The sequence below is a fragment of the Cyprinus carpio genome, chromosome B12 (assembly GCF_018340385.1).
Source record: "Cyprinus carpio isolate SPL01 chromosome B12, ASM1834038v1, whole genome shotgun sequence".
Classification (NCBI taxonomy): Eukaryota; Metazoa; Chordata; class Actinopteri; order Cypriniformes; family Cyprinidae; genus Cyprinus; species Cyprinus carpio.
In genome coordinates, this window is record NC_056608.1 from 10,952,652 (window position 1) to 10,976,073 (window position 23,422).

The 23,422-nt window shown below is 38.1% G+C and overlaps 2 protein-coding genes across 3 annotated transcripts; one reads left to right on the forward strand and one right to left on the reverse strand.

The window, feature by feature from the left end:
- Positions 1-2,039: 2,039 nt before the first annotated feature.
- Positions 2,040-4,032, forward strand: LOC109056584 (RING finger protein 151-like). Its single transcript, XM_042735318.1, has 4 exons — positions 2,040-2,268; positions 2,527-2,672; positions 3,288-3,384; positions 3,486-4,032. Exons 1-4 carry the CDS (start codon positions 2,266-2,268, stop codon positions 3,984-3,986), a joined length of 747 nt encoding a protein of 248 aa, XP_042591252.1. The 5' UTR covers positions 2,040-2,265; the 3' UTR covers positions 3,987-4,032.
- LOC109056265 (testis-expressed protein 2-like) lies at positions 4,009-22,834 on the reverse strand. 2 transcript variants are annotated; one of them, XM_042735316.1, is made up of 12 exons: positions 22,317-22,834; positions 18,147-19,449; positions 16,489-16,691; positions 16,040-16,328; positions 14,844-15,076; positions 13,544-13,684; positions 13,261-13,360; positions 8,597-8,729; positions 7,916-8,047; positions 7,168-7,380; positions 5,727-5,847; positions 4,009-5,263 (listed from the first exon to the last, which is right to left on the reverse strand). In XM_042735316.1, the coding sequence occupies exons 2-12, from the start codon at positions 19,438-19,440 to the stop codon at positions 5,099-5,101; spliced, it is 3,024 nt and encodes a 1,007-aa protein (XP_042591250.1). In that variant the 5' UTR covers positions 19,441-19,449; positions 22,317-22,834; the 3' UTR covers positions 4,009-5,098. The 2 variants fall into 2 exon arrangements, with proteins under 2 accessions (XP_042591250.1, XP_042591249.1); XM_042735315.1 differs by having other exon boundaries at positions 7,916-8,050; positions 22,317-22,828.
- Positions 22,835-23,422: the final 588 nt, after the last annotated feature.

Sequence of the window (23,422 nt, forward strand, 5' to 3'; positions counted from 1 at the left end):
ACCCTTTTATCTGTATATTGTTATTCCCTATTGTTCTATTTTTATTATTTTATTATCTGTTTTTGTCCTGTCACTCTGTCATTCTGTTGCACTGTGGAAGCTTTTCACAAAAACAAATTCTTCATATATTTAAACATACCTGGCAATAAAGCTCATTCTGATTATTCTTGTTTGTTGATTATTAATAGTCATTATAAAGTATTCTACCCTTATTTGTGTATCCAAAGTCCTCCCAAATTCCCCTCATGTCAACATGGCAAAGGATAATACAGTATTAAATGCGACAGATAAATAACTTTAAAGTCTAATATCTACATTCGCTCACTACATTGATTATTCCACTTCCAGTTTTTCCTGTTTTCTGGAAATTACAGTGGTTTTGATTGTAAGTTTCATCTTACTTTTTCTGAATTCTGTTATCCACATTAAAATTTCAATAATCACATACTGTATATGCTACCGGTAAACAAGTGAGTGCCAAAAATACAATGAAAAACATTAATTAAAGGGATAGTTTACCCAAAAATAAAAATTTGATGTTTATCTGCTTACCCCCAGGGCATCCAAGATGTAGGTGACCGTTTCTTCAGTAGAACACAAACAAAGATTTTTAACTCAAACCTTTGCAGTCTGTCAGTCGTATAATGTAAGTGGATGGGAATCACAGCTTTGAGAGTCATAAAACATACACAAACAAAGCTTTGTTAGTCCTTGTGGCTCGTGACAATACACTGATGTGTAAAGACACAAAACGATTGGTCTGTGCAAGCAGAGACGCATATATATATATATATATATATACACAACATACAAAAAGTAGTTAAAACACATATAATAGAACATAAAAACAATGTGTTTATTCTTTAACAAAATATCAATCTTCATCTTTATGGCAGAAGATAAAATACTGTACAATACAATCTTAAAGATACAGTAAAATCTTCATATTTACAGTAACAATTTATTCTGAAGCAATATTTTCATCAGTGTTCTATTAGCTTTTACATTCTCAAATCTGCATATTTTTATTTACCTTTACAAACGCCTATTATTACAAATGCATAAATAATGTTTTGAAATATTAAACATAAAACGTTGAATACTGATATTTGAAATTGTTTAGTTGTTTAAGATATAATTTGTTTTTTAAATTAAAATCGCCAGTAGGTGGCAGCAGTCACTGTTAATAAGTGAGTCACTTCGACTGAACTGAATCATTTTAATGTTGGATTCATTCTGGAATGAAACACCGCCATGTTGCTCAGAGACGCAAAATAGCCCTTTGACCACTGATCTCTATTATAGATCAGTGGCTGTGGCTTTATTTGGAATTATTTATGTTGTTGAAATAATGCAAACACTAGGTAAAAAAAAAATTGTAATCATGGTCATTTTTGGAGAAAAAAAAACAGGCTCTTTATGTGAAATTGATTAACTATATGAAGTGGTATAAATATATACATTTTCTGCACCCATGTCTTGAATTTGTGATAATTCTGAATAATGTTTTTAAGTCTCTCACAAACAGTGAGCCTCAACAGCGCGACCTTGATACCAGAAATACACTATCCATTATCAATCGCCAATCGCAAACTATCCCTTTAAGACAATTGTGTAGCCTACTATGTATTTTATCCATAAGAAGCACAGCTTACCTACTGACCGGTCTTACCCTATTCTCCCCTCTACATATGAATGGTGACCAGTACAAACTGGTGTTTTCTTTATTGTAAAAACAAAAAAACAAAAAAACATTTTAGCTTTTGCTAAAGTTTTTCAAATAACATAGTTTAACTGTTAAAGTGTGGGACATACATTCAGTTAAAGTGTATGACACTTTATTAATATTTTTTTCACATATAATGATTTATGATATGTTCTATTGTGCAGAGAATGCTGCTGCGTGTTCATTGGCCATTCATACCTGTGTGTTTAGAGAATAGGGCTTGTAGCCTCTAGAGCAGGCAGTCATTGAAGTTCACTGGTTTCCATAGAAATGCCTTTGTCTAATAAGTAAAACCTAGATGGTACCAAAATAGGGTCCCAGTGGTTAGTGTAAAAAAGTTGTCAGGTGCTAACCACATTCGTGACTTGTGCTAGAATGGAAAAGAAGAGAAGATGGGACATCTGTAATGCATTTCTGAATGATCCAGGGTCAAGTGATCTCCTTTGGGATGTTTTGACAGATGCCTGTCTTTTTGCCTCTACAAATTATTCAACATATACAGCATCTGTATTAGCTGTGCCCTGGTATCACAAGTCAAAATGGTGAGTTTTTCCTTTTTTTAATTACATTATATATAAAATTAGATATTTGTGAAAAAACATATACAGTATATATTTATATTTTACAAGCTAAAACTTACAGTATGTTAAATAAAATGCAACATGAGTAATTTATAATTAAAAAAATTAATTATTTTACAGTAATTACAGTAATACAGTAATTATACTAGTATCCATATGACATTAAAATACAAATTAAATGATTATATATTAATTTTTTTCATTTCATTTTGGTTTTAGACTGGAGGTTATGAAGTGGAGCAGTTTGTGGAGACCCCAGATGAAGATCTGATTTGTGTAATCTGTAGAGCAGTTCTACGCTGTCCTGTACGACTTAAATGCAACCATGTCTTCTGCAAGGAATGTATTTTACAGTGGATGAAAAGGTAACAACTTAATAAGATAAACCAGATTAAGGGCAAAATAAGTCGTGTGAGAATTAAATGCAACCATGTCTTCTGCAAGGAATGTATTTGTAACTTAATTGGTATAACCGGTATCATCTGAATTGGGAGATTCTCTTATATCTTATATCTTTATCTTAATTCGATGTATATCATACATCCTGTTTGGAAACCGTTCATCTGCATGTTTTTGAAAGAAAACTTTTAAGCTCTCAAAGGCTTCATTAATTGAATCAAATATACAGTAAAACCGTAATATTGTGAAATATTACAAATATATTTTTATGAATGTATTTTTAAAAATCATTTATTCCTGTGATTTTCAGCAGCCATTACTCCAGTATTAAATATCACATAAGATGATTTGGTATTCAAGAAAAATTCTGAAACACTTGTACATATTTTTGAAGAAACCGTTGTTGTTGTTTTTTCAGATTCTTTGGTAAACAGACTGCATTCATTTGAAACAGAATTTTTTGATTGCATTGTAAATGTTTTTACTGCCACTTTTGATCAAGTTACTTAATCTTACTTCTATTTTGAAGTAACTCATTGGATGTTTGAGCAAATGATGGTACTGAGTCGGTGTTGTTTCAGACAGGTGAAATGCCCATGTTGTAGGCAGCCTATCGACCAGAACCAAATGCTGGTTTTGTTTAAGCTGAGTAAATCCATTGCCCGTTTATCAATCAAGGTAGGCAACTTTTTTAAAACTCAAGTCTAAAATACAATATAGTAGTTAAAGTTCTAGTGCTTAAACTGTGAATTTGAAACAACTCCATACTTTGTTCTTAGTGTCGAAATGCACAGCAGGGCTGCAGGGCCACTTTCCCACTTTCTAACGAGTACCTCCACATCTCCAGCTGTCCGTATGAGTGGCAGCTCTGTCCCCATGAGGGTTGTGGGCAGCAGGTGCTGAGGAAGGACGCGCAGGCGCATGATCAGAGCTGCAGCCACTGGCGACAGCCGTGTCCCATGGGCTGCGGGACGCTGCTCGTCCGTGAGAATCAGGCCCAACATAACTGCTACCGAGAGCTGCAGCAGCGCTATGTAGCCGAGCGGCGGAAGCAAAGGGCCATCGCAGCCAACCTGCGCAGGAAGATGCAGCGGATGCAAAGCCGGATGGCACAAATAAGGAGGCAGATAAACCTGATGTGTGAGAGCCTGGAGGTTGGAGATCTGGAAATTGAAGCAGAGGAGGGAACCAGTGCTCGGACTGATGCTAATGCCGCCAGTCCGAGCAGCAGCAGACACCGTCACACCAACAGCAGCAGTTCAAGAGTCAGATTTATATAGTGATTCAAAGAGAGCATTCAAGTTAGTTTTTTATGTGTGCGCGTTTTATTAAATGTGTCTTTCCACTTTTATAGTCAACTTAGAGAATCGTTCACTCAAAAATTAAAGTTACTGGCATCTTGTTTACTCACCTTCATGCTGTTCCAAACCTATATAACTTAATTTAATATGTGACACATGAAAGAGACTATTTTAAAGAATGTTTCAACTGTCCATACAATAAAAGTCAAATGGGGTCCAAAAAAATGTCAAATAAAAATAAAAATAACAACAGTGACATCCACGTGTTCCACAGAAGAAAGAAAATCATACAGGTTTGGAACAACATGAGTGACAAATGATGACAAAACGTTTATTTTGGGGTCAACTATCCTCTTAAGGGCAGCACAACACACAATTTTACAGATTTACTGAGAAAACAGAAAAGCATGATGGTAAACAAAATAGTGAAGATTTTCTTTGCACATTCCTTCGACAGCTTTGAGAGGTTATAAAGTGAGACATTGATGCTAATGCATAAATATTAAAAAGAAAAACAATTTTTGTAACATTCAAATGCCTGTTTAAGTTCGGATATTACAATCTTGAAGTGACACTTGACAAGAAAATGTGAAATCGTACAAAAACTGCCTTTGATATTATATGATCATTTATGATGTAAAAAGCAAACGCTGTAATGTAAGACTTTTTTTCCAAAAGAGTTGTGTTTCATTCTAAATATGAATTCTTAAATAAATTTGATAGTTATTGATTATTACTAATGCTTATTTGTCTAATTTGAGCCATTGTGGAAGTTCAGCAAATAATCAGTTGTCCTCAGGACATACTGTAAACACAATAAAGAAATAAAATGGTTTATTCACACATTAAGCCACTGGTATGATTAGAATAACTGCTTTGGATTTCCGGGATGATAGGAAATTTACTCACTGTGCCTTGTAATGACTGTATAAGGAGAAGTCTGATATATTTAGAGAGAATATGTGTGAGAGCTACTGACATTTTGCTTTGTGCTGTGATGTTTAAATGAAGCCGAATGAATGAAGCTTATACTAGAAGTTAAATGAGCTTCTGTTACTGGTGTATTGTCATGTCTGTTCCACAAGGAGGCACTACTGTAGTTCTGCAGAATGTTCCAGATCACACCTGTCAGTGGAGGCCATAGAGGAATGCTGGGAGAGCTTTGTAGGGTATTGTGGGAAAGCTGGCAGGTTGTCCATCCCAGAGTGCATTAGCGGCAGGTAAATGTCATCCATGTTGGGCAAAACAAAAACTTTCTGGAAAAATAATTGGACAAGATTTGTTGTGGGGGTCAATGTAAACATTTTACATTATAATTGCAAATAATTGTCTTTGTGTTGCCTTCCTTCTGATCCCAACGTTAGGAAAGACAGGGTGAATGAACTTTATTTTTAATGAAGTTCCAGACCACGTCAGAAAGAACTTGGTCCTTTGTTCACATCATTTTACAGCAGATTCGTTTATAAACAAAGCACAATTCGATGCAGGATTTTCATGAAGTCTGAAACTAAAAGAAAATGCTGTTCCGAAAATATTGGATCTGGCAATAATGTCACCCATTACTTATAAATTCTGATGTTTTTTCATGTAAAACTCTTGACAACAGTACAAAATAATAAATAAAGGTAGTTCATGACCCCTTTAAATTAAATTAGCTGCCATATGCTTAACATGTTCACCAATTTATAGTGAAGCTCCTGAGATCATATCAAAACAAACCTGAAACTCATCCTGCAGCTTTTTTTCAATCCATTCAGTTACATGACAGAAAGTCACTTCTCGCTCTCCCAGTTTGGGTCTGACTCTTAGATCAAGCTTCGGGGGTCTGCAGAAACTGTACCTGAGAGAGAACCAACAAAACACTTACAAATCTGGGGCATGTATCCAAAGACATGTCTGCAATCCTGAATGATATAACGATTTATAGGCAAAGAGTGGGCTGCTTTCCCACTCTTAAAATTGCTTCATCAGTAAACTTTATCATTACAAATGTGTAATTACAAATGTATCCAAATAAATGACATTCAAGTTTCAATAGAATGATGATTAAAGTATTTTTTAGTTTGCCATAGATTCTTGTCAGTACATTTGGCAGTACACTTTAAACATATTTCAAGTAATTATAAAATTACATATAAAGATGTACTAAAGTCCTACTTAATAAGTTCAAAACTGACACAAATAGTTCAGCTAATTGCATTTTATATAATATTCGGTTTGCACTTAAGGGTATTCTTGTAAAGAATAAGTAGTATTTTGGTAACACTTTATTTTAAGAACCAAATTTTACTATTGTTGCTTATTAGCATGCATATTACTAGCATATTGGCTGTTTATTAATACTTATAAAGCATTTATAAATGCCTTATTCTGCATGACCATATGACAGTGACAGTGACATGACATACAGCCAAGTATGGTGACCTATACTCAGAATTCGTGCTCTGCATTTAACCCATCCAAAGTGCAAACACACAGCAGTGAACACACACACACACACCGTGAACACACACCCGGAGCAGTGGGCAGCCATTTATGCTGCGGCGCCCGGGGAGCATTTGGGGTTTGGCCTTGCTCAAGGGCACCTCAGTCGTGGTATTGCCCGAGACTCGAACCCACAACCTTAGGGTTAGGAGTCAAACTCTCTAACCACTAGGCCACGACTTCTATATTTTAGATCTCTTAATACAAACCCATACCTAAACTTAGCAACCACCTTGCTACAGTAACTATTAATAAGCATCAAATTGGGAGTTTATTGAGGGAAAACTCTTAGTTAATAATGAATATGTGTTCCCTAATCTAAAGTGTTACCAGTATTTTTATTATTTTACTATTAAGTACTTATTTTTGTCCGAAAGTATGCTCCTCATAACTGCACCTGAAACATCAAATATCTTCTGTCTGGCTGCGACTGCATCACTGAACTCATCACATTAAGCCCAGTTAGTAGACAGTGTTACACTTGTCTCTAATCCATAAACCTCAAATTGAAATTTAATTACAACAAAGTCAACCCTTCAAGAGTGAATGACACCAAACTTTAAGGAGCATGATTGCTCTAGATAATCTCTGCAGACGCTGTGTAAGCTTAAGCAAAGCTTCAGTCCCTAATGCAACATTAACAGCATGTGTTCAACTGAGTGAGAATGGCTCGTACCATATTCTGTCAGTGGGGGGAGGAGGAATGTTGATGGCGAGTGTTCCAGAGAGCTCTTGAACTTCCACTGCAAGCAGCAGAGGGGTGTTGGACATTTCTTCAATCTTTTTTTTAATGTACTCATTTTCTGTGGCCTTCTGGAAATACTTTGACTTGGCAATCTTGTCAACAAATCTCAAAATCCGCCTACTAGTACTGCCTCCAGCTGCAGCCCTGTGGGAAGCAAAGTAAATTATTCATCAGGTGGCCTTGATTTATTTTAAGCTGCATTTATTGTCAAAGAACTTAAAGAGATGATGCTTTATAAACATAATTCACCCCAAAATCATGTCACTCCAAACCTGTATTATTTCTTGGCTGGAACACCAAAGAAGGTATTTAGTGAGATGTCCAAGCTGCTCTTATCCATACATTGAAAGTATGGACAGTTTTTCCTGGTCCCCATCCACTTTCATTGTGTGGACAAGAAGCAGCATGGACATTCACCTAAAAAATCTCAATATAGTTTCCGTTATAGAAAGAAAGTCAGAACAACTACAGAACAGAACAACCTGAGGATAAAAAATTCATTTTTGGGTAAACCACCCCTTTTAAGGACATGAGTGGTGTCAGCAAGACACATACATATTGATGTTTAATTTACAAGAATGGCATTTCTGAGATACTTCCGATCCGAATAATAAAGAGTTGCGAGATCTCAGGGAATTATTGTTTAATGAATAATATAAATGGTTCATTTAATAATTACCCCTCAACACCAGGTATAGCCTTTTCAGTCAGACTTCCTTGAGTGTCAGCAGATGAAACTTCCTCTTCATCAGAGGATCCTGCACTTGATGATTCCTCATCACTGTCAGCCAGCACAGAGAGCCTGGACCTGCTACTGCAGAACATATCTGAATAGGACCTCATCATAACGAGATATCATAAACATACACCCACAAGTGGACTAGGATGGTACTGAGTCTAAGGAACAACAATGCAGCATACAGTGGGCTCCAAAAGTCGATGAAAATACTTTGATTAAAAAAAAAAAAAAAAAAACATACCATGCCACAGTAGAAAATAAATACATTACCATTCAAAAGATTGGGGTCAGTATGATTTTTTTTCTCTTGCTCACAAAGGCTATATTTATTTGACCAAAATACAGTAAAAACATTAATAATGTGTAATAGTTAAATAACTGTTTTCTATTTAAATATATATTTTAAAATGTAATTTATTCCTGTGGTGGCATATCTCAATTTTCAGCAACCACAACTTGGTCACATTATTATCAATGTTTTATCAATGTCTTTCAAAAAACTGACTCCAAACTTTTGTATGGTAGTATAGGTTAATAGACTTTACAGAGTCTATGCTATGTTGAGATATAATGACACAGTTTTTGTCTCAGAAAAATACATTTTATCCTCCAAAAACTTACAACACATTAATGGTCTCCAACTCTGTCTCTGCCTCGGGGACTCCCTCCTTCCCAAGTTTGGAGAGGTTGATTTTGGTCTCTAGAGTCATCTGTAGTTCTCCTGTGTACTCCACCTCAAAATGTAACCAAAGGCCTGACACACAAAAACAAGACAAGTTTCTTTTTTCCCCTGAAATGTAATAATAGCAAAAGTTCCCAGGTTAAAAAAAAGTACACTTCCATAATGTACTTAAAGTGCTCTATTTTCATTACTAAAAAGGATTCTTCAGTACTTCTTAAGATAAACTTAATATCATCTAAGTGTACTCAACTGTGCTATTTTGGGACACCATGAATATAAACTAAAATGTGCTTTTAACATACTATGTCTGTATTTAAAAAATTTATTTATTCTTGTAGTACACTTGAGTGTACTAGTGTATGAAAGATGGGTTAAAGTGTACAAGTGGTAAATACATTTTTTAAATACAGAGATAGTACGTTAAAACTGCATTTTAGTTCATATTCATGGTGTCCCAAAATAGCACAGTTGAGTACACTTAGTTGATCTTAGGTTTATCTTAAGAAGTACTGAAGAATCCTTTTTAGTATATTAAGTACAAAATTAGTGCGCAAAAATAGATCACTTTAAGTACATTATGGAAGTGTACTTTTTTAAACCTTGCTTTGAGAGACCAATCTACTTCGAGTATAAACTAAATGAGCCAATACACAATGGCATGCAATTATTGCATCCAGCTGCAGCTGATCACAGTGTTAGCATAAAAATGCAGCAGGTGCAATGCATACCAGCTTTTAGCTTCGGAGCCGAGCAACAACATCGTTCTGCTTCATTCAGTCTTCAAGTGAGCTTCGAGTTCAATGCACTCTTGGAAGCTTCTGGTGGTGGTAGTACGACGCTTCAGCGGTGGTCGTTCGGTGTCGAGTGGGTTGCACACTTCAGGCTGCACTACCCCCCTGTTGTGCTGCAAGCAGCAATTTCCCCTGTGCGCCTCAGCACTAAAAGAGCATTTCCCTGAAAGAGCAATTTCTTTAAAAGAGCTTCACGGGTGCCTCTTTGTTAAGGCCATCTCGGAGCTGTGGGTCAGACTCTGTTTCTTCCAGGGGGGCAGAGCTCCTTTGCCTCTGCCGTGATCTAGTGCTCATCCTGGTTGCTGCCAGGCGGAAGTACCAGCGTAATCCTTTGGTGCTCCTCCCAACGACCGGATGTCGATTGCTGCATCAGAGGGAGAGCTCTCTAAGGAAGATTCATCTGCGCTGCCGCCCTCCGGGAAGGTGGCAATGACTGAATCGGATCCAGAGATGACAGCTATGATTTCCTGGGCCACCGAGAAGGTAGGGCTCGAGTGGAAACCTCCATCGTGTCCCGAGCCTTCAAGGTTGGATAACTGGTTTCTCGGGGTGGCTCACGCTGGTTCTCAGGAAGTTCTTCCCAGAAGTGCATGAGAAGCTCACCAGGTCATGGATGCCACCTTTTACTGCCGGAAACCAGCCTGATGTTTCCTCCTCCCTCAACACCCTAGACGGTGGTGCAGCGAGGGTGTATACAGAGGTCCCCCTGGTGGAGCTGTTGGTTGCGATGCAGTTGTGTCCTAAGACTACGATCTTTGCACACAAGACAGGAGCATCGGCTGCCTTCACTGTAGTGAAGCGGATGCCACTGTACTTGGGGGGATGCCAGGTGAACCGAATCGCATAGCTGAGGCAGATCCCTCCAGCCAAAATGAGGACGGGGTTTTACAGCCCTTACTTCATTGTACCCAAGAAAGGTGGTGGGTTACGACCCTTCATCGGTTACTGTTCAACATGTAAATGCAGAAACGCATCTTCGGGTGTGTCCGTCCCCGAGATTGGTTTGCAGCAACCGACCTGAAGGATGCGTACCTTTGTGTGTCGATTCTTCCACGCCACAGAGCATTTCTGCGGTTTGCGTTTGAAGGACGGGCATATCAGTACAAGAGCAGCGCGGCACTCATCGGGTCCTAGTTACACCGGCCTGTCACCAAGCCTTCACCCCGTGGTCAGATCTTACATTTCTAGGGGCAGGAGTGCCCCTGGAACAGGTCTCCAAGCATTCTGTGGTTTATACGGATGCCTCCACCAACAGCCTTGCCTTGAACCATCCCAAAGCAAGCAACCATCTTACAAAGCAAGCACGTGGTGGTCCGAACAGACGACACAGTGACCATTGCATACATCAACCGACAAGGTGGTCTGCACTCCCGTCGCATGTTACAACTCGCCCGCCACCTCCTCCTTTGGAGTCGGAAGGTTCTGAGGTCACTTCATGCCATTCACATTCCAGGCCCGCTCAACCGTACAGCTGACGAGCTGTCTTGAGCTACACTCCTGGGAGAGCGCCGACTCCATCCCTGTTCGGCCAGCTGATTTGGAGATGTTTTGGAGCCCCTCAGGTAGACATGTTTGTCTCTCCAGAAACGTCGCACTGCCAGTTGTTCTACTCCCTAACCGAGGGAACACTCGGCATGGACACACTGGCCCACAGCTGGCCGTGGGGCCTGTCCAAGTATGCGTTTCCCCCAGTGAGCCTTTCTCGTACAGATGCTGTGCAAGGTCAGGGAGGAAGAGGAGCAGGTCTTGCTTGTGGCACCGTGCTCCTCGCGACAGCCACTACCTGGCAGATTCCTTTGAGGAAGCATCTACTGACTCCGAGACGGGGCACCCTGTGGCACCTGCGTCCAGACCTCTGGAAACTTCATGTCTGATCCCTGGACAGGACACGGAGGTTCTTGGTGACCTACCCCAAAAAGGTAGTGGACACCATCACTTCGGTGAGAGCACCGTCTACGAGACATGCTTACACCTTGAAGTGGAACCTGTTCATCGAGTGGTGTTCTTCTCGTCATGGAGGCCCCCGGAGATGCCCAATCAGGGTCATGCTTTCTTTTTTGCAGCAAGGGCTGGAGCGAAGTGCTTCAAGAGGGTAAGGGACCTGCACGCATTTTTGGTTTAGTTTAGTTTAGTTTTTTTGTTTAGCACATGTTTAGTACAAGTACAAAAGTATGCAAGGAGGGAACGAAGCCACTCTAGGCTTGTACAGGACCAGAGACCTCAGACCAGCTCTTTTGTCTGTTACGGAGGTTGGCAGAAGGGGAAGGGCATCTCTAAGCAGAGGATTGCCCACTGGATTGTGAATGCCATCACCCTGGCTTATCAGGCACAGGGTGTGTCCTGCCTGTTCAGGTTGCGAGCTCACTCTACTAGAGAGTGTTGCATCCTCCTGGGCGCTGGCTCGTGGCGCCTGGCTGACAAATATTCATTAAGATCTGGGCTGGGCAACCCCCAACACTTCCCTCGGCAGTCAGACATGGCAGAACATCCGGCACCAGGCCTTCACTCGATGAATTCTCCAGAACCGGTAGAAGGTTGGGTTCCATATTATCCAATCTCACTGAGTGGGTAGTGCTATGACAACGGTGAGTGGTCTTCTTGTTGCAAGCCCTGGCCTACACCAAAAAGGGGCGCAGGTGGCTCGCACAGGGCACTGCAAGGGGCAGCATCCATGGCGCTTTGGTAGAGTATCCCAATTTTTGGTCACCAATGTGACATCGAGAGTGACTGACTGAAAGGAGGAACGGAGGGAACGGTGATGTCACGTCCCGTCGCCACAGCTGCTGTACCACCGCTGAGTGGCCGGGTCACAGGCTCAGCTCCTCAGCGAAAACCTGGTATGCATTGCACCTGCTGCCTTTTTATGCTCACGCTATGATCAGCTGCAGCTGGATGCAATAATTGCATGCCAATGTGCAATGGCTCGTTTAGTTTACACTCAAAGTAGATTGGTCTCTTGAAGCGAGATCACCTCATCTCCATTCCCTCTTTCAGGGAACGAAGGTTACATACGTAACCGAGACATTACATGTTGTTGTTCCAACTGTAGTAACAAAAACTTCTACATTCAGTAATCACTGTTTATTTAAAGAAATCCCATTCAGAAAAATGCATGATTTTTTTGTGATAACCCCCCCTCTCTCTATATATATATATATTTAATTATTGACATTATTTCTTTTAGCTAATCTCATATACATTCATTCAATATTTTAATATTTACTATTAATTAGTTAATAATAATAAATAATAATGTGAAATCAACGTGTATGTATATACAGTATAACCACTATATGTCTGTAGTGAAAATTAAAGGGATATGATCTGTTTATGGATGAAATTTCAAATAATTATAGTGCAATAAAACACTCACTTGTCTACTAACACACTTTACAAATCCATAAATGGGATGAGATCTGAGCAAGGGAGCCAGACTCTGTCAAAAGCCATTACGTGTTACATAACACCCAGAGATCATGAGGCGGAGAGAAAAAGATGCATGCTGTGCCCCACACAATAATAACTTCACTCCTCATGGGGATAATACATCCCACATATGCTTCACAGTGATCATTTTACCATACAGCTGAATGCATAAACACACATGTGCACTTGCTCACAGACATGCTGCTATTCGCTGAGGAGAATGATGTGATGTTATGTGGTTCTTTGATCCCTGATATTACAGAAGGATAATAACATTTCATCTACTGCTCAGTGCAGGAACATAATAACATATACGCTCAAACAGTCCTGATGGATGAATGACCTAATCTGCTCTTTTATAAGAGGCTCTTAGGAGCCCTACCAACCTCTGCTGTTGATCTGTGGTAAAGATGTGCCTGTTATCTGGGGCATGCTGGAGCCCATGGCCAGTTCCGTGAGGGTCAATTCATCCATGAAGTAAGGCAACTGTGGAATAAAATGGTAAACTCACACAGAAGCACGTAAACACACGGTAGGAATATTAATATCACAAGCTATTTATGCCACTTTTCGAAACCATGTTTGAGGAAGATTTTAAAAAAAAGAGCATTAGCTCCTCACACTTTGTCCAGTTAAAGAACATCCTGTAATTCCTGTGTGTTCTCTTACCCGAATTTTGCTTAGCTTTTGCTGAATCTTCTGTTGGACTTTATCAGCCCAGTACTTTTCATGGAGGAAGTCCCAAAAGATCCGACCAATAAGTGCATTCAACCAGTCAGGTTTTCTTTCATCATCATGGCAACAAAAGGTCTGCTCCAAAAGGGGTGATGGAAGAAAAAACTTTGGATTAATGAAGATACATTGAAGATACCCTGTGCCACTTTTCAAATAAATTGTCCTCTAAGCAAGGATAAATTAGATATGAGAGGTAAAAACATTACTACTTAATATATTTCAAGATCATTTCTATTAACTGAACTGAAAAAAATAAATAAAAAATGGTCCAGTTGCACAACTTGCTCCATGTTAGGGGTAAACTGTGTCATGTCAAGAGGTTTATTATTGGAGAACATAAGACATATTTGCATACATTAATTAGCTTGCTATGCTGAATTGTTGGGCACTATGTTAAAGGGATAGTTCACCCAAAAAAGAAAATTCCCTCATTTTGTTCCAAATCCATAAGACCTTCGTTCATCTTCAGAATACAAATAAAAATATTTTTGATGAAATCCGAGAGCTTTTTGACCTTGCATAAACAGAAACACAATTGACACGTTCAAGGCCCTGAAAGGTAGTATGGACAATGTTAAAATGTGACATCAGTGGTTCAACCTTAATTTTATGAAGCTACGAGAATACTTTTTTCAAACAACTACCTGTTCAACAATTTCTTCTCTTTGTCAGTCTTCGTCATGCGAAATATGAACATCAATGAAAAATAAGCTGATTTATAAATCCCATTCCTAACTTTGATGTTTTATAACATTTTTAATTACATTATGAAAATGTGCCACAAAATAAAATTTTGGAATGGGGTTAAAATTTCTCTACTATCAAGGAAAAGCTTAATATTTGAGAAAATTTTAAAGCAGTAAAATATCTGTCCGAATTTTGTAATAGTATTTCCTGCATTTGGAGGCAAAACTCACTGTATTTTTTAGCAGCTGTCTCTAAGCATCTGACACACTTCTCACACCCCACAGGAAAAAGCAGCATTTAATAATTCATGGTTGATCTTTAGCCACATATTTTACCTAGTTTTACACATTAGCAATTCACCAACATGTAAAGCCACCCTTGATAAATGTGCTTTGACATGTGAAATGTGCCTGCCATGTAGACAATTTAATCTGACATGCTTCGGTGGCATTTTTAGCATTAAAAAACACTTTCATCTGTATATCACAGATCTTTTTACATGGTCATGTGACAAAAATGATACAAAGCCTCTTTGTTTGAAGCTCACCTGCTCTTTTTCAGTAGGACTGCCTTGGGTGCTGCTTTGGCAGGGGCTTTGCAGAGGACTGGCATGTGCTGAGAAGATGAGACTGGTCATGTAAGAAGTATAGTCTGGTAAAATGTTCTCTTTTACTCTGCCAACCAGATCAATATGGAACACATCTTCACTGCTGTCCTTGACTGAGCTTTCATCACCATGTGACAGACCCCAAGGGTTCTCCTCATTAACTGCAGATTTATCTACAGGGCAAAAGAAAATTCAGAAATGATGTTTTTTGTAATTTAATGTTAGCAAAACATTCTTAAAATGTTATTTTCTCAGCTGAGACACCTTCTTTCTTTATCCTTACAAGACTGTACAAAGTGGCTTGTGTATCGATACTCTTATTAGTATAATTGATATATTAAATAAATAATTTGTATATTAAATATTATTCATATAAAACAATATTATAACATTATTATTAACTATATTATATAATATTACATTTATATATTAAATATTTTATATATGGCATATATTCATTTTTGATTTTGACAACCACAAAATTAAAATGTTCCTTTATGGATAAGATCAATAGAAATGTTGTGATGCATATATTACCATAAAAGCCTGATATATCAAATATGATACATTAAAAACACATATGCAAAAACATTTTTGATGTATTTGACACAATTTATGTACTGTACTGTATGTTCAGTTCACTTAAGTCTTTAAGCCTTACTTAAAGGGAGTTCTCCCAAAAAAGAAAATTTTGTCATTAATTATTTATTATTCAGAGCTTTCTGACCCTGCATAGACAGCAATGCAAATGACACGTTCAAGGCCCAGAAAGGTAGTAAGGACATTGTTAAAATAGTCCATGTGACATCAGTGGTTCAACCATAATGTTGTGAAACTATGAGAAAGAGCAAAGAAAACTAATAATGTAATATAAAATAATTACTTTATTCAATGATTTCTTCTCTTCCGTGTCAGTCTTCGACACACGTTCATGAGTGCCACAATGCATGTGACTTTTTTAATGATGTCCTTACTACCTTTCTGGTGGCTATGGGAGGGTCAGATTTAATCAAAAACATCTTAATTTGTGTTCCGAAGATGAACAAAGGCCTTACGTGTTTGGAACAACATGAGGGTGAATGAGTTTTCATTTTTGGGTGAACTATCCCTTTAAGTTAAACTAATTTCAACTTTACCACCAGATTTAGATTCAATATGGTTCTCTCCATTGTAAATGGATGCAGAAAACAGTCGATGGAACCATTCCTCTTTCTCCCGCCCTGTTCGTCCAAAGAGGTATAGTGTGACAGGATGGGAAACATTCGTCGTAGGTCCAGGGTGTTTCTCTACTTTCTGAGCCTCCTCCTGACCGTCTGCCATCTCATCTTCCTCCACAGCTCTTTCTCCTTCAGCCAAACTTATGCAGATCGGATACTTCCTGTTCCACACTCTCTTGTGTGCCAAAGCCATTGGCAGAAGAAATACCTGTTACCAAGGCAACATTATAATTACGTGACATCTATGCAACATTCTGCCACATTAAAACTCGAGCCATTTGGGTTCAGAGAGCATAAGAAGAACTGTGTCGCACTACCACTGAAAGGAAATGCACATCTTAAGGTCTTAAAATCAGTGGTACACTGACCTTGCTGCCAGTGAGTCTAAATATTCGTGAGTGGGTGAAATGCTTTTCGTAACAGGGCTCGTCAAAGGTAGCCCAGCGGGGAATGTTGTTACGTGGGTAGTCAAGCCGCAAACAGGGTCCATCCAATGTGACATACACAGTGTGCATGAGGGATGGATAGTAGGTCTCTGGATCATATGCGTACACCTCATTCATCCAGCCCTAGAATGCAGAAATATTTCACTTCAACTCTGTAATCTATGAATTCTCACCACAAAGTTTTAGGACAGAGACAGACAAACTAAAGAAGTGGGGCATTGGGATAAGCTCTATAGCTACTAGCTGGCTGTGACAAGTAGTGGGTGTGTGTTATTCTGCATCGGACCCTGAAGAGCAGAATTAATCACAGAAGCGAATGGTAATGAAGGTTTTGTTCAGTCTTTGGAGAAAAGCAAGTTTAAGGCTTACTTTAGACACTGTGACATTCCCTGTGTAAAAAAAAAGATTCCCAAAGGACATAAGCTTTGACAGACTGAAGTGCAGGTTTTGGTTTAATAGCAGTCGGCAAGGCTGTTGTTACCTGCGGTGCTGTTCTATTGCTTTTCTTAGCATGTCTTCTACATGTCTTCTGCACCCTGGTGGATAATCTATGCTATTTAGATTAAATTGGCTGTGTCCAAAATTGTAAGTAGGTACTTATTTTGAAAAAGTAATCACTTTACGATCACTAAAAATGTATGTTATATATAGTTATAATGTGTGTAGTGCGAATTTAATCTGATGTGCTGTACTACATTCTCATGTTGTCATTATCATGAGATCTACCAAAGACAGTTGTGTCGCCATTCACAAATCCTTCACAAATCCTCATGGGATAGTAGTGTCCAACCAGAAGCAGTAGGTCATCCAGTTACTCTTGTCTACTCTTTTATGAGTATTGTAAATTCAGACATAGGCCTACTTCTTTTGTCACATATTCTTTTTTTAATCTAGTATATATTAGGGAAGTATGCAATTTCAGATGCAGTCACAGTCATATAAAAAAGTGCATCATATATATAATATATATATATATATATATATATATATATATATATATATATATATATATATATATATATATATATATATATATATATATATATACACACTGTATAAACACACACTGTATTATATATTTATATATATATATATACACACTGTATACACACACACTGTATTATATATTCATATATATATATGTATACATTTTTAATATTTATACTCTGCCTTACAAAAATCTGGGGTTGTTGGTCACAATGCTGAAGCCTATACATGTATTACAATTATAAATATACATACATACTCAGAAATCATTTGAATATGCTGATTTTTCAGAAATAGTTTGTTTTTGTTGATTTTTTGGTCAAGAAATACGTATGTACACACACACACACATATATATATATATATTATCAACTTATATTATACTGTATATCTTAATGAATACAAGTAAAAATTACTTACAAAAAAAATTTTTTTTGTATTTTTTAATATATTGTATGTTTTTGTGTTTTTTGTATTGGTTTTTATTTTTTTAGTATCTTTTAACCAATTGTATGTATTGGTGAATATTATGTAAGTTTTTACACACACAAGTACAGTACAGATTATCACACCAGTTCTTTTTTAAATAATATTGAGAGATGGTAAGTTGTTCTGTAGTGCTTCAAAGAGTATATTATTATGGGAGGTCCCATGTAGTCTATGTTGTTGACTGGTGGGAAAGTGTTTCATGGAGCCCCATTGGATCAGCACAAGCCCCAACATTAATCCAAACACTAAACCAAGGAACAGGCCAGACCAATACGCTGACAAAGGAAAGATAAAGTAGCAGTATGACAGAAATGCTACATAGGCAAGACCCACTCCTGGCACTGGAGAGGAGCATTGTTCTGTCACATCTTCTGCCAAAGCATCTTGATCAGTTCTATTCATATCGATGCTCTGGGATGCACTGCCATGAATGCTGAACTCCATCACAGACCCAGTGTCTACCTGTCTGCTATGGTGCTCATGGGAAAGCGAGGATTTCTGCACACACCGTTTCCGATGTCTCACAGGCCACTTGCAGTCCGGTAGAATCTCACTTTCTGCTTTCCTAGCACTTTTAGGAGATTCAGATACAGTCGGGTCAGTGGTAGTTTTCCCAATTCCAAAGCTTTTGTAGCTTGGAGAGTCCACTGATCCTGTGCTCCTTTGGTGCTTGGGGCTTCCAAAACTATCTTCACGCATGATCTTACTGAACATGCTCAAAGGTTCCTGCATGGCCTCAGAGAGCTTGCGTCGCGTGTCCTCCAGCTCCATTTTGAAGAAGCTGGCTTTGGGCTCGGTGGGGGATAAGTTGACTGGAGATGGAGGGGCGGTGCGGGAGTCACCGCTGCGGCTTTTGGGCTGAGTGAATTGCGACAACAAGTGCAAATTGAGCTTGGAATCAGACCTGGATTGAGACACCTCCGGCTCACTGCGAGAAAGCTCGGTGGAAATCGACTTCACGAGGCTGAGGAGTGGTTTGGGCTTTAGAGAAGTCTCTTTCAGTTCCAGTTCTGTAGATAATGACTTTACTAAGCTGGCCAGGGGCCGGTGAGTGGGTGAAAGGAAGCCAGACCCCGGGGGGAAAGAGTTTCCCAAGGAACCCAGAGAAGATGGAGAAGGAGGAACATTGAATGCAGGTGAGCTGAGACCCCATTCCCCCTCTGTCTGAATGTCGACCGAACATGGTCTTTGGTTTCGGAAGGAGCTAAGTGACTTTTTGCCATCACAGTCCAAGGTGAATATGAGGTCAGTGTCATCAAGATTGTCCCATTCACCCTCGGTGTCCGTCAGCTGGATTACTATGCCTCTGTGGTCTGTGTCCTGCTTCAGCTGTAAACCTGGTCTCTGGGTCCCACTGGCCAATTTGTGAGTTCCTTCATTTCCTGTCATCCCTGCCATGATTTATCTCTACAGAGCACAAGTAAAAATCTTTGAGTCAGCAAAAAAGACAATTAAACTATTTTGCCTCAAGATATATGGACAACACAGTCATTTTGCTTCAACTTCCATCAGCAGTTTTTAGAGCGTTACAGAGTATGATGACTATGAGAAAGATCCTTTCTTTGGCAATGCTGGTTTTGGACAAAAATTAAATTTAATTAAATTAAATTTATGCATTTAGCAGACACTTTTATCCAAAGCGACTTACAGTGCATTCAGGCTATCAATTTTTACCTATCATGTGTTCCCGGGGAATCGAACCCCCAACCTTGTGCTTCGTAACACAATGCTCTACCACTTGAGCTACAGGAGCACTACAAAACATTGACTAAATCAGTTTTTTGCTAATACAAGTAACTCTTCTCCCTCGACGGCAGTAGTTCTTAACAAGGCTTCTGAAAGGAGGCCCTATATATATATGATGGCTTAAAATGATTTCAGTTAATTGTAATAAGATAATAAATCTTAATTAAATGCTTTAAAAACAAGCAAAATCATATTTATTTTTCCCCTTTGATAGGTAATTATTTTGTTTTTATTAAAAAATCTATACAATTCTTGTAACTTCTGGATTAACAAAATGAATCATGTTTAATTTATTTAAACAGTCATAGATTTTATTAATAAAAAAGTTTGAAAACACAAATATATTGGAGCCATCAAATACCTTGTTGATTTTTACCCTTGAGTCAAAATCTCTATAGGTGACGCCCCTTGAATAATGTCTAGAGTCTATAATTATTACATAATGCATAAGTAGGGTTGGGGCAATTTGAGATTTAGATATACTGCAATATAAGGAATTGCAGTAATCTAGCCGAGATGTAACAAACGCATGAACAGCCATTTCTAGAGCTTTGGGAGTGAGAAAGTCTCTGATTTTAGACAGTAGGCGAAGTTGATAGAAACTGGAACTGAAAACGGAGGAGATATGTTTATCAAATTTTAAATGCTGGTCGACAAGAACACATAGGTTATGATCTAAAAATGGATAAACTGTCCAAATCAGGGAGTATATACTGAGAATTCTCATTAGAACCAAAAACAATTACTTCGGTCTTGTCTTCATTTAAAAAGAGGAAATTTTGGGGCGAGCCGTGATTTAACCTCCTCTAAGAATTGCCGAAGAGAGGTAATCGCTGCGAATTGATTGGTAGATAGATTTGAGTATCGTCTGCATAAAAATGAAAAGAGACACCATGTTTCCTTAGAATGGAGCCCAGAGGTATATAGTGAGAAAATAGAGAAGGAGCTAAGACAGAGCCTTGTGGAAGGCCACAGGTCAGAGGTCCATGGGAGGAGGTAAGGTATGACTTAAACCAATTAAGAATGGTAGCTTTTAGACCCACCCAGGACTCTAGTCTGGATAATAGTGTGGATTGGTCTATGTTACATTTTCAGCATGTATTTTGGACCCTAAAGTGCTGAAAATACACTTTGCCCATAAGATTTATTGTTTTCTTTCTGTGCTCGACAAAAGAAAAAACGAAGCCAATGGGCACTTTCAGGATAATGATAATTTTTCTTACTCATTGATCATTAGGTCTACTTAAAAGAGGTTATGTAACACTTAAATACACAATACACAAACACATTTATAGACCATAACAGAACCAATATTCATTGGGCTTTGCCCATTAATTGTAAGTAGTTTCCCTATAGGCTGCAGCATTCTAAAATACTACTTAGTACATCAAAGGAACCACAATGACGGACTAAGCTATATATCTCTTAGTCAGGAAAAAATGGGCCTTTCTAGTTCAGTCAACAGACTGAATTAAAAGCTAAGATCTCGCACTATCTTTCTAGGTCAAGTAAGGCATTTAAAAGTAAGTTAAAGACTGCCTTCTGTGGTTATGTAACCCTGTGACACCAATTCTCCAGCAACTGGCAAACTCTCTTTAATCCCTTCTTCATTCAAAATGGACTGATGAAATAATAAACCAACAGACTGATCAAGGGCACATCTACATGTCGTATGTTAGACCTCTCTCATGTTGTTAGAGAGACCTTTCCTTCTGAACAATCAACAGTGCTGTATAGGCTATAAGTGTATAAAAATGTGCATGAACCATAATCTGGTGTGGAAGAGTAAAAATGATTGGGTTTCTCTAAAAGTCTGCTGAATTATGCATATCAGATTTCAGCTATGATTTACAATAGGGTAAAAACACAATGTATAGTGGAACATTCACTCCCTATAAATAGTTATTGATTATTAATTTAAGCTGAGGCAGACTTGGACACACAATGCCTTTAATCATCTCATCTGAGCTACTGTTTTTGGTGCAAAAAACATGTTGATTGACAGCCTACTGGAAGGCGACCATCTGGACTAAACTATGATAGACAATAAACAGACGTGTAACTTCTGTAGAATTTGTTACTGGTACATGGAAAAAATTGCATGCAAATGTGTTGATAATGTTTCATATTATACATAAAATACTGTAAAATCCTTAAAATTCTTTCAGATCTGTCTGACACACACATAAAAAAAATATCTCAACAGATTAATAGCTCTGCTTTGGCCTAATGTCAGATGAACTGGATTTAAACTCAAGCAAATGTTTCAGATGGATTAAATTCATTAATAATTCTCAGAGACAAGTGCCAATGATGGATACAAATACTGAGCAGTACGATCAACTTTAATTTATTGCAATGAACAGGCAACACAGCAGGTGATTCATCAAGGCAGATGGTGTATTGCTTTGTAGGATTCATGCAGTATATAAAATATACTATTATTAAAGCAACTTTGTGACATTTTAGAAGCACTTGCAATTGCATTTTCTGTGAGTATGAAGTTAATTTCAAAAGAATGAACTCACCCAATTTCTGCACCATCGCCTGATCGCCAAAAAAAATATAGAAAATAAAAATTACTGTCAGTAACAGTGAGTCGCAGTTCCGTGAATCATTCCCAGAGAAGAGACAGATGACACTTTCTTAAACCGTCTTGCATGAATCATGAGTCTGCACACAGCTTGACATCAGACTTTTTGATACAAGCTGCAGTTAAAGAGTGATGTGCGCTTGTATCGTTCCTTAGAGACTCGGGGCTGTGCAGATGTGCATGTATCGCTCGGTAAATCTGGACTGTACAGCACGCAGATCCACCGGAGTTTTGAATTGTTATTACACTTACGCAGTGCATCGCTGTTATATTACTGTGAAGCTGTGTATCCCCATAGAAACTAACTCCTCCCCCTCACAGGCTCCATCCAGATGTGATTTTGCGAGCAGCAGCTCCTCAATCTGATTATAGAAGGCATGGCTGGAGTCCACTTTAATCCCGATTAAAAAATAAATAAAATAAAAAAAACCTCTGCCCCAACATCCATACGCTTATAAAGACACAACAAGACACGCCAATGACCCTAAAAACGCTATATTTGTCCTGATTTTGTAACAGTGACCATGCACAGCACTTTCAGAATTCATATATTCAGATTATGTTTGCTGGATTATGTAATGTAATATGCATAATACAAATAATAGACTACCATTGTCTGAAATGCTCAATGTTACCGTTTATTATGCTACATTTTAGTAATTTTGGACAACAATTTAATTTTAAAAAGTACCTTAGAACATGTTCTACTTCATGTCCTTTTTTTTCCCTTTTAATCCACAAATCATAATATTGGGTTGAAAACTGAGTCTTCACTCCACACATATTTCTTATATATCAATATAAATTAATATTCAGCTTAGTTAATTTGTTTACAGGGGCAATGCATATTAATGAACATGACTGTAAATTTGTCAGCATTAGCAGAAAGCTTATTTTTCATCTGCAGACCCTTGACAGTGCATTAAAAAGTCCCAAAAAGTCAAATAAATAAGTAAATAAAAGTTATGGTGGATATTCTGAATATGTTTAAATTCTGATTACAGCCATTGGCTAACTGTTTTATTTTAATTTCTAGAAAGC